This window comes from Pyrus communis, chromosome 9 (genome assembly GCF_041283825.1).
Source record: "Pyrus communis isolate YQ-2024b chromosome 9, ASM4128382v1, whole genome shotgun sequence".
In the NCBI taxonomy this organism is placed as follows: Eukaryota; Viridiplantae; Streptophyta; class Magnoliopsida; order Rosales; family Rosaceae; genus Pyrus; species Pyrus communis.
Genome location: NC_142573.1, coordinates 5,577,450 through 5,589,903, shown reverse-complemented (window position 1 = coordinate 5,589,903; position 12,454 = coordinate 5,577,450). Strand labels below are relative to the sequence as shown.

The window sequence follows — 12,454 nt, the reverse complement described above, 5'->3', positions numbered from 1 at the left end:
GCCAGCGAGCAAACTCTGCAGAGGAGTATGATCAATCTATGCACGGTATCATCGAGCTTTTTAACGCAGAAATTCAATCTGTGTAGTTAACCAATTTCGATGACAAAGCTTACTAACACAAAAAATTACGTCGAACCCGAATATGGATTCTTAGCTTTACTTAGGTCACAAGTTATGTAATTATGGTATAACAAGGAGCAAAGATCGATTTACTCTCGTTGCCAACAAAAAAAATTCCAATTAGGAAAACATAAACGTGAGTGTTAAACAAATAGATTCCTTCAAATGAATAAACCTAAGGTTTCAGATCCGTTGAAAGCGAACCCCTTCATAGGCTTCATTACCAGTCCGTTTTCGATGTAATTGATTTCCACAATCGCTGTTTTACACTCCAGATAAGAAAACGACATCTATTTGGTCGGTCGGAATGCGAGAGTGGAACTAGTAATTGCATTCATTTCCTTGTCTATTCAAGAATGGAACGGTTTTGAGGATTCCATTCCTGCGTTTTGTAGAACAATGGAATGCTTTACATTTATAATCTGTGTTTGGTGATGATCATGGTGGTTTGAATGCTTAGTTTGGTGAAGCTGTGTGCTTTTGTTTTGGATTCGTACACGATCTACTTTTGTGATTTTGTTACGTTGCTACTGTAAGGGTTTGAGTGCGATAAAGCGCGTGCAAAAATCACTTCCCTATCTAAATCTCTGTATATTAAACCTATCATTAACCATAAATCGCTTATATAATTGAAATCCAGGAATCGAATCCCTAAAGCCATAAAAAGAAAGAAAGAAAAAAAAACACTCATTCCAAGTTGATTTCATGAGAAGTTAATCAAGAACTCGATCGAGGATTAATCTGAGAAAACGAAAGAAAAGAATAGACGATGAAACCAAGTCACACTGCCAAGAGGTCAAACTCAAACTTTTCTGACCAGAAACATTTGAGACATGCTTTTACAATTACCATGATAAGCGTTAAATGTAAAAAAGGAAAAAACTGAGACGTGAAAAAAGAGTAAAAAACTAGAGTATCAACCGTCCTTTAATTATCTACCTTCTACTATACTGGTGGTTATTTCAGATATAGGTTCTGGCTTACTAGAAGAAGAAGCTGTGCTGGATTTGCCTCTCCTTATGACAAACCCTGGTTGTTTAGGAGATGGAGAGGTTGCAGTTTCACTGTCAAGCAGGGTGATGACGTTTGACATGGCGGGCCGATCGTTTGGATCTTCTTGTACGCATAAGAGGCCGACGTTGACACACTGGATGAACTGGTTTTTGTTGCAACTTTCGTCCAAAGTCTTGTCCATTAAATCCAGCACCTTGTTTTCTGTCCAGAGGCTCCATGCCTGGGAAAATGGTAAAATTCAAGAATGATGCACGTGTAAATTGGGGTTAAAAATGGATATGAAATACTCAACGCGCTTGCTGTCTTACATAATTTATGAGGCTGAAAGTTTGCTCGGATTGGTAAAAGCCTGTGTTCTTTTTTCCACTGATTATCTCAAGAAGAACCACGCCAAAGCTAAAGACATCTGATTTCACCGAGAAAGTTCCGTCCAATGCATACTCCGGAGCCATGTAACCACTGTATCAAAAAAAAATACTATGTAACTTATGCAGGCACAGAAGCACTTTCACCTAAAAGGGTCAAGAATATGAAATCATAGACACAAAACTTAGTAACTTACTAAGTTCCAACTACAGTGTTTGTGTTTGCCTGAGTTTCCTTGCCTCCAACAATCCTCGCCAAACCAAAGTCAGATATTTTGGGGTTCATCTCCTCATCTAGGAGAATGTTGCTGGTTTTCAAATCTCTATGAATGATCCTCAATCTGGAATCTTGATGAAGATAAAGAAGCCCTCGAGCGATTCCCAAAACGATGCTAAAACGCATCTCCCAGTTGAGAAACATGCTTTTTGTATGATCTTGCAGAATTTCCATTTTCCATATAGAGAAAAATTTAGAAGCTATCGTGGTTAAGTCAATCAATAAACCATATATCATGCAGTAAAAGAAAATGAAAAGAGGAGTAGGAACGAACCAAATATAAAGGAGTCTAAACTTTTGTTAGGCATGTACTCATAGAGTAAGATCTTTTCTTCTCCTTTCATGCAATATCCCTTAAGTCTAACAAGGTTTCGGTGTTGAAGTTTGGCAATCAGCACCACCTCATTTCTAAATTCCTGTAAGCCTTGTCCTGAAACCCTTGATAGCCTTTTCACCGCGATTTCTTGGCCTCCAAGAAACATTCCCTGGCAAAAAAATCCCATGCATATAAATTTACAACTACCCACAACAGATAAACATTAATGACAAACAAGTGTTGCAATATAAGATGATTCGAGTGCAAAGGAATGGTAAACAACTGTTCGATCACCTTGTAAACAGGCCCGTATCCCCCTTGTCCAAGCTTGTTTTCATTTGAGAAATTATCTGTAGCGTCTAGTATAGTTTGCATATCAAAAAAAGGTACATCTATACCTTCCTCTTCCTTGAACTCGCTTGTGTCTATCAACTCCTTGACTCGTCTTTCACTGTCAAATTGTCCTCGTCTTATTTGATCTAATACAGGGAATTGAAGAGATTTATTCTCATCAACTATGAACAACTCTGCAAATTTTTCATGATAATAACGCATATAGAAAAGCAGTTACCTTGTTTGTTGGTCATATTTCTTGTCCGTATATAAATGGAAATGATGATGCACGGCAGAAAAATCACACTTAAAAGCACCGCTACAATCATCAGAGACAATGGCAATTTTCTTCTCGTATGGACTTGAAGATCAAGAAGGAAAAGAAAATATTATTATCATATAATCATTTTTATTGTATTGTACAATCTAAAACGATTCTGCAGCACTCGTGTCAACATAAAAAATTGATTTGCAAGAGGGCACATACATGACCGAAATTTTACGCCTAACTTGATATTCTCACCGTGATTACATCTTAATTCCGAGTCATTCCATCGAAAATTGGTTTTGCACAGGCATCTTTTCTTTCCATCGCGTGCAGGATTGCAAATTGAATGTGCCCAATACCTGCAGTCTGCAGATGTTGTACAGGTTGGTTCCATTGGTAGCTCCCAACCCATCTCCACTACATTAGGACCTCCGGATGACTGTACAGAACTAAACATACCCAGGTAAGTATTGCACAAACTGATTACTTTAAATGGAGATGATGGATTGATCTGCCGATTAGCCTCTCTGTTTTTACGATCACATTCTTCTGTATTTTTTGGTTGGAAGCCTTGGATGAAAAAGCTCTGTGTACTTGGGTCTATGCTAACAACTCGAAAGGTCTTATTCAGTCCCACAAAGTTAACCTGACCAGTGAAGTTGCACTTGAAACGGGAGTACATGGGGTCACCGCAATCCAGGCTTGTGCTTAGGGGATAAGGGATGATGGTTGTGCCACAAGGCTTACAGTCTCTTACAGTTGATTCTGCACAAGGAGTAATTAATTGACTGTCATAACGACCTAAGAAATTATCAGTACCTCATTTATGTTCACATCGAATAACCTCATGCTTTTGCAATTATGTTCACAAAGGTTTAACCCCGCGTTTAATCAAATATAAATAGAATCATGCTAATTGAAACGATATATACATGTAAGGAATAGTGTGAAACAGCAGGAAGCATAAAGATAAAACTCATGTAACTGAAGTTTGGAAAATGGTTTGATCATCTAATCACAAAGTAAATTAGTTATGCCATCCACACATTCATTTGTTTGTTTCGAGAAGCTTCAGAGGAAGAGTACCTAAATCAGAGAACGCAACACGAACAGAGAGGTTCTGGCCCGCATCAGTATACTCTTCCTCAAGATTATTTAGATCTCCCTCCCATATTTTGCACAATGGAGTAGGCGCATCCCCTCGTTTACCATAGTTTTCAGATTTAGCATATGAATAAGCCTTGCACTGGCACCTATTTAAGCACACGTTCCTGCATTCTGTTTCATTGTCAGCGTTGAGTTCTGAATCTGGTTTTCCCACTTTCATCTTCTTCAAGCTCAAGAAGGTTGCATTCTTGTTGTCGCCACATAATGCGGGCTCTCTTGTGCATCCACCTGAAAAGTCCCCAGAATTCCACCGTTGTAGAGACTGGGGATTGAAACTTGGCAAACATTTGCACAGAAACGGAATATTATTATCATTGCAGCTGCCAAAGTTGCCGCAAGCATTAAACACACTGCAGTTATCTCTTGGCGCCGACCAAGACAAACTCCACTGCTTTGTGGAACCAATCCACGTCCAAAACTGTATCTCGCCAGTAATATTAATCACCAACCTTGTAAGAATTCCTATGCTTTTATAAGAAGAGTTTCGAACAGCATCTTTCTTGCTGAAATTTGATAATAAGTAAGTAACCTCAGGAAGCATTTGATCAAAGCTGTAAAATGTATCAGTTGCCCGTTCTCCACCTTTCCAGTATAGAATCGGTTCTAATTTTGACTTTGACTTTGAGATGACATACTGGTTCTCTCCAACTGGATCTTGTTTGAAGATGAATTTCCCGCTTGCCGGGTCATCTTCGCCTCTCCATGAAGTCAACTCCAAGCTTTTATTCATTACCATCCCAGGAATGAATGTATGAGTTGGATTTTGAAAGCTCTGCCACAGAATATTCACTGCCAACTGATCATCGCCACTGCTTAGAACAAGGTTCCCGGAATCCATGAGCTTCGCAGTCCGTACTGAAGACTTGGATGTTTCAAGCACCGTTGACCAGTAACTCTTTCCAGTAATATCCAACACATGGAGGTTCCCATCTTGGAGTGCAAGAGATCCGGTACTAGTGGAATTGAGAACTGGGGATTCTCTGTTGGCAACCCATACCACTGTCCTCGGACTCAGTTGGTGATACCATATGCCAACATATCTTTGAGTTCCTGTAGGTGAAGGGCTAAAGAATCCGAGTTCAAATCTTCCTCCAGATGAAACAAGAGTCCCTGATTCAACACCGTCGATAATTGGAGTGTCGTATGTTATTGTATCTGTAGTATAGCGAAAGCAAACTGAGTGCGATGAGCACAACAAGATTGCTACTGCATATGAAACGAGGATGGAAAACAGCATGCGATTCGCAAACCATGCAACCTCGTAATTTGATCTTGTTAACCTCCCTCTGAGAAACATCATTAATTAAGGAGAGGCTACTGCTACCAAAAGATTGGCAACTTAATTAACATATATCGGATAGAATGTTGATCCTGTGGCAATCATTCAATGCTGCATGGTTGAACAGTAGTTGGCACAACGTGAAAGTCAAGGTCGTCGACTTCTTTTTCAACTTTTCTTTGTTTCCACAAATGTCGATATGGCTATGGCCTACATGCATAGAGACTGAGCTCAATGATTGCAAAGTGGCAAATGCACGGTCACGGTCGTCGAATTGTTGTATATCATCTCTTCTTCCTGTCCACAACTTTATTTCTCGCTTTCCCTCTTATTTTGTAAATGGCTTATTTTTTCTTTTTTTCATTTTTCTGTTGTACAAGAATAGTCAATAACGAGACAATGCATATACATTATCCAGCGTCCATAGTCCAAGCTAATTTATCCAAAACTTTCGATTTTACCGATGCATGCAATTTGAAAGATAAATAAATAAATAAATAAGAATTTAATTTGGGTCTTCATCTTCTTTGGGGAGTATATGGCAGTTATGCAGGGCGAAGCAGTTTAATTTTGTGCTTTATAAGAGGTAAATAAGCAAGATTAAGACGTAATGACTAATGAGGAGCATACTATTAGGAAATCGAGAATGCTGTGGCGGCCGGCGAGTGAGTATCTCGACCTCCGATGCTCGGCCAATTGCACCACCTCACTCCGAGGCTGTTGTTGAGAAGCGAACCGTGAGCATGAGGATGACGATCCTGTCAGCACGGGCGAAGCCACCCACAAGGCTAAGGTGGGATGTAGCTTAGGGAGGTTTTTTTGTAAGTGTAGTGCTGTTTACACGCTTATTTTTATTTTTCACACAACCTTCTCAGTTTTCGTCATTCGATGGAATAAATTATAAGATTAATGGCAAAAAATTAATAAGGATGTGTGAATAGAACTATCTTTTTTTTAACTCATGCTTTAATGGCTTATGTTAATGCATGTAGCCCACATAGCCCACTCAATCCCAAAACAGGTTAGCATTTCATGTATATTTTGTAGAGGATAGGTAATAAATAGAACTTTTTATGCTAAAAATAATAAACTAGTTCTATCTCCTCTCCCCCTTCTATCGTTAAAGAAAAAGATCATTTACCTTATGTGATTTAGCCTTTGGACTTCTTACTCAAGAAAAGAAAAAGAATTTTTTTTTAGTTCACAATTAAATTCATATATCCGCAATTCCTTATTTTTCGTTACCGATTTTCCAATGAATGTAACTTTTGGTAAGTTCTTAATCGCTTTATTTACTTCTTCTTGATTTATTTAGTAGGTTAATTATTTATATGGTCCTTAAAATTATCTGTTAGGGTTATGATTTCAAGAATTGTTTATATTCTATTATGGTTTTTATATTGATTATTATATAATTCTATATAGAAATAAATAAACATATAATAATGTGGTACTAATTTCAACTAAAAAAAAATCATAGCTCCGCCCTTGCCTATCATCGGGAGCCCCATTGTCGATGGCTGTTATTCCTTGTGAAAATTAAATTTCCTTTCAATTCTCAGTGCACCTTGAGGGGTACATATGCAATTTTGGAAAATTTTTGGTAGTCGATAGTTATGCTGGGCTTCAGTAGTGCAGGTTCGAACCCAACTGTCAACCATATTAACCTTTGGGCTTCGGATTTGGCCCAACATTTTTGTACTAGTGAAGTCGCTTATTTCCAGTAGTATCCAACACGTGGACCTTACAGTCTTGGAGTGCAAGAAATCTGATTTTTTTTTTTTTCCTATTTCTTTTGGCGAAGGGGTAAAGAATTCGAGTTCAAATCTTCCTCCAGCACAACAAGACTACTATTGCATACGAAATGAAGATGGAAAACAGCAGGCAATTCACAAACCTTGCTGCAATGACGTACTTTGATCTTGCTACCCTCATACTGGTAAATGTTAACCTTGTTGCAATCACTTTGTGAGAATGTGGGGACGAAGTTCCACTTTGGTGAGGGACGCAAGGATTTATAAGAGGTTGAACTACTCTTCATATTATCAATTGATTTTATAATGAAACCTTAATTTTTTTCGCACTCAATGCTATCGCGAATCTTTGTGTCCACTCCTTCACTTTCTATTAGGATATTACACCCCATATGCACTTTTGATTTTTCGTTTCGACACCATATCCCAATACTAAAGTCAGATTTTTGCAAAGTTCTTAGTTTTATAACAAAGTGGTATATAAAAAATTGGTACATATTACATAAAATAAAAAAAATTGTACTAATCCTATATTCAAGAAAATAAAAAATAAATTAATATATGTTTAGAATTTTGTAATATTAATCTTGGGAGATATTTTGTTTACACCTTTTAACCTTACACACACTACCTTTAATATCTGATCATAAAATTAAATAAATCGAACAAAATAACGGACAATATTTAACAAGAGGTCAAACTCAAACTTTTGGGACCAGAAACATTAGAGATAGGCTTTTACAATTACCCGTTAAGCGTTAAATATACAGAAAGAAAACAAATGCGACGTGAAAAGGTCAAGGGTTTATGAAAGAGTGAAAAATTAGAGTATCAGCCGTGCTTTAATTATCTACCTTCAACCAGACTATTGGTTATTTCAGATATAATTTCTGGCTTACTAGAAGAAGAAGCTGTGCTGGAGTTGCCTTTCCTTGTGAGAAATGCTGGCTGTTTAGGAGCCGGACACATTGCAGTTTCACTGTCGAGCATGGTGATCACATTCGACATGGAGTGGCGATCGCTCGGATCTTCTTGTACGCATAAGAGTCCGACATTGACACACTTGATAAACTGGCTTTCGTTGCAACTTTCTTCCAGAGTCTTGTCCATTAAATCCAGCACCTTGTTTTCTGTCCAGAGTCTCCATGCCTGGGAAAATGGTAAAATTCAAAAATTGTGTATAGGGTTTAATGGGGTTTAAATGGATATGGAATATTTGACGCACTTACATAATTTATGAGGCTGAAAGTTTGTTTCGATTGATAAAAGCCTGTGTTTTTTTTTCCACTGATTATCTCAAGAAGAACTACGCCAAAGCTAAAGACATCTGATTTCACTGAGAAAGTTCCGTCCAATGCATACTCTGGAGACATGTAACCACTGCATCAAAAAATATACTTAGTAACTTATGCAGGCACAAAAGCACTTTCACCTAAAAGGGTCAAGGATATGAAATCATAGACACAGAACTTAGTAGCTTACTAAGTTCCAACTACAGTGTTTGTGTTTGCCTGAGTTTCCTTGCCTCCAACAATCCTCGCCAAACCGAAGTCAGATATTTTGGGGTTCATCTCCTCATCTAGGAGAATATTGCTGGTTTTCAAATCTCTATGAATGATCCTCAATCTGGAATCTTGATGAAGATAAAGAAGCCCTCGAGCGATTCCCAAAATGATGCTAAAACGCATCTCCCAGCTGAGAAACATGCTTTTTGTATGATCTTGCAGAATTTCCATTTTCCATATAGAGAAAAATTTAGAAGCTATCGTAGTTAAGTCAATCAAGAAATCATATCATGCAGTAAAAGATAATGAAAAGAGGAGTTGGAACGAACCGAATATAAAGAAGTCTAAACTTTTGTTAGGCATGTACTCATAGAGTAAGATCTTTTCTTCTCCTTTCATGCAATATCCCTTAAGTCTAACAAGGTTTCGGTGTTGAAGTTTGGCAATCAGCACCACCTCATTCCTAAATTCCTGCAAGCCTTGTCCTGAAACCCTTGATAGCCTTTTCACCGCGATTTCTTGGCCTCCAATAAACATTCCCTGGCAACAAAATCCCTTACATATAAATTTACAACTAACCACAACAGATAAACATTAATGACAACAAGTGATGCTATATAAAGTTGATTCGAGTGCAAAGGAATGGTAAATAACTGTTCAATTACCTTGTAAACAGGCCCGTATCCCCCTTGTCCAAGCTTGTTTGCATTTGAGAAATTATCTGTAGCGTCTAGTATAGTTTGCATATCAAAAAAGGGTACATCTATTCCTTCCTCTTCCTTGAACTCACTTGTGTCTATCAACTCTTTGACTCGCCTTTCACTATCAAATTGTCTTCGTCTTAGTTGATCTAATACATGGAATTGAAGAGATTTATTCTCATCAACTATGAACAACTCTGCAAATCTTTCATGATAATAATGCGTATAGAAAAGCCGTTACCTCGTTTGTTGGTCATATTTCTTCTCCATATATAAATGGAAATGAGGATGCACGCCAGAAAAATCACACTTAAAAGCACCGCTACCATCATCAGAGACAATGGCAATTTTCTTCTCGTACGGTCTTCTTTTGATGGCTCTGGAAGATTACCTGCACAAGGTGTAATTAATTGACTCTCATAACGACCTAAGAAATTATCACTACCTCATTTATGTTCACATCGAATAATCTCATGCTTTTGCAATTATGTTCAAAAATTTTAACCCCACGTTTAATCAAATATAATTAGAATCGTGCTAATTGAAACAGTATACATGTAAGGAATAGCGTGAAACAACAGAAAGCATAAAGATAACGCTCATGTAACTGAAGTTCTTTCTGAGTTCTACTTTTTCGCTGGAAAATGGTTTGATCATCTAATTCACAAAGTAAATAGTTATGCCATCGACACATTCATTTGTTAGTTTCGGGAAGCTTCAGAGGAAGAATACCTAAATCAGACAACGCAACACGAACAGAGAGGTTCTGGCCCCCATCAGTATACTCTTCTTCAAGATTTGTAACCAAGTCCCATATTCTGCACAATGAAGTCGGCGCATCCCTTCGTTCAGATTTAGCATATGAATAAGCGTTGCATCGGCAGTTATTTAAGCACACGTTCCTGCATTCTGTTTCATTGTCGACATTGATTCCTGAATCTGGGTTTCCCACTTTCATTTTCTTCAAGCTCAAGAAGGTGTCATTCTTGTGGTCACGACATAATGCGTACTCACTTGTGCATCCACCTGAAAAGTCTCCAGAATTCCACTGCTGTAGATCCTGGGGCTTGAAACCTGGCAAACATTTGCACAGCAGCGGCCTATTATTACTATTGCAGCTGCCAAAGTTGCCGCAAGCATTAAACACACTACATTCATCTCTTGGCGCAGACCAATACAAATTCCACTGCTTTGTGGAATTAATCCACGCCCAAAACTGTATCTTTCCAGTAATATTAATCACCAACCTTGTGTATTTGTATTCTGATTGTTGCGGAATTGCTATACTTTCATAAGAAGAGTTTTGACTCGGAGAATTGAAAATATTGGTGGAATTTCGAACAACATATTTCTTGCTGAAATTTGATAAGAAGTAAGTAACTGCAGGAAGCATTTGATCAAAGCTGTAAAATGTATCAGTTGCCCTTTCTCCGCCTTTCCAGTACAGAATCGCTTCTGATTTTGAGATGACATACTGGTTCTCTCCAAATTGATCTTGTCTGAAGATAAAATTCCCGCTTCCCGGGTCATCTTCGCCTCTCCACGAAGTCAACTCCAAGTTGTTATCCATTGTCATCCCAGGAATAAATGTATCAGTTGGACTTTGAAAGCTCTGCCACAGAATTTTCACTGCCAACTGATCATCGCCACTGCTTAGAACAAGGTTCCCGGAATCCATGAGCGTCGCAGTCTGCGTTAAAGACTTGGAGGTTTCAGCCGTTGTTGACCAGTAACTCGTTCCATTAGTATCCAACACATGGAGGTTACCATCTTGGAGTGCAAGACTTCCAGTACTAGTGGAATTGACAAGTGGGGTTTGTCTGTTGGCAACCCATACCACTGTCCTCGGACTTAGTTGGTGATACCATATGCCTACATATCTTTTAGTCCCTTTAGGTGAAGGGCTAAAGAATCCAAGTTCAAATCTTCCTCCAGATGAAACAAGAGTTTCTGATTCAACACCGTCGGTAATTGGAGTGCCGTCTGTTATTGTATCTCTAGCACAGCAAAATGGGTGAGATAAGCACAACAGGACTGCTACTGCATAAGAAACGAAGATGGAAAACAGCATGCGATTTGCAAACGATGCAACGACGTAATTTGATCTTGTTAACCTCCCTCTGCAAAACATCATTAAGGAGACTACTGCTACCAAGATCGTCTCGTGATATTTTCCATCAGCATTTATCAAGAAGTACCTAATACATTACCTACTTGCAAAAACAGAAAGCCCTCTTAAACTGCAATTTTTTTTCCCATAAGCCATTTTACTAAAACAGATTAACAGCAGATTGGCAACTTAATTAACAAATATCGTAGAGAATGATAAATTTACGTACCGGCCGGGGGCCAGAGCAGAAAATGTTGATCCTGTAGCAATCACTCAATGCTGGGGTGAAGAGTAGTTGGCCCAATGTGGAAGGTCAAGGTCGTCGAGTTCTGTACATTTCATCTTTTCCTTGTGTCCACATATACACACATATATATAGACATGTATGTATACATACATACATATATATACATACATATATATACATATATATATATACATACATACATATATATACATATATATATATACATACATACATATATATACATATATATATATATATATATATATATATATATATATATAGACAGAGCTCAATGACAGAAAAGTAGCCAATGCAAGTTATAGTAAGTAGCTGGCGCAAAGTCAAGGTCGAAAATTCATCTGGGTCCACAACTTTACTTCTCGCTTTCCGTCTTATTTTGTAAATGACATTTTATTTATGTTGTACACGCACAGTAGAGATCGAATTTTTGACCCCGAACAAAAACAAAAAAAATACTGACCACTTGAACTACAAGCTCAAATTGTTTACGTTACAATGGGTGTACATCCAAAAACTTCAATTTTACCCATGAATGCAATTTGAAAGAAAATAAATTAACAATTAGAATTGAATTTTGGTTCTTGATCTAAATTGGAGTGTCGTGTGTTATTGTATCTCTAGCACAGCAAAATGGGTGAGATGAGCACAACAAGACTGCTACTGCATATGAAACGAAGATGGAAAACAGCATGCGACTCGCAAACCACGCAACGACGTAATTTGATCTGGTTAACCTCCCTCTGATAAACATCATTAAGGAGAGGCTACTGCTACCAACAGATTGGCAACTTCATTAACATATATCGTAGAGAATGGTGATCCTGTGGCAATCATTCAATGCTGCATGGTTGAACAGTAGTTGGCCCAACGTGAAAGGTCAAGGCCGTCGAGTTCTGTAGATTTTTCAACTATTCTTTGTTTCCACTGATGTCGTTATGGCTATGGCCTACATTTATAGAGACTGAGCTCACTGATTG

At 38.0% G+C, this 12,454-nt stretch overlaps 1 protein-coding gene across 2 annotated transcripts; it reads right to left on the bottom strand.

The window, feature by feature from the left end:
- Window positions 1-906: 906 nt before the first annotated feature.
- Window positions 907-11,555, bottom strand: LOC148694106 (G-type lectin S-receptor-like serine/threonine-protein kinase At4g03230). 2 transcript variants are annotated; one of them, XM_088700540.1, is made up of 8 exons: window positions 3,780-5,280; window positions 2,949-3,458; window positions 2,664-2,786; window positions 2,387-2,571; window positions 2,051-2,261; window positions 1,697-1,934; window positions 1,443-1,593; window positions 907-1,354 (listed from the first exon to the last, which is right to left on the bottom strand). In XM_088700540.1, the coding sequence occupies exons 1-8, from the start codon at window positions 5,158-5,160 to the stop codon at window positions 1,052-1,054; spliced, it is 3,102 nt and encodes a 1,033-aa protein (XP_088556666.1). In that variant the 5' UTR covers window positions 5,161-5,280; the 3' UTR covers window positions 907-1,051. The 2 variants fall into 2 exon arrangements, with proteins under 2 accessions (XP_088556666.1, XP_088556667.1); XM_088700541.1 differs by lacking the exons at window positions 907-1,354; window positions 1,443-1,593; window positions 1,697-1,934; ... (3 more) ...; window positions 2,949-3,458; window positions 3,780-5,280 and adding exons at window positions 7,601-8,042; window positions 8,123-8,273; window positions 8,376-8,613; ... (3 more) ...; window positions 9,832-11,309; window positions 11,439-11,555.
- Window positions 11,556-12,454: the final 899 nt, after the last annotated feature.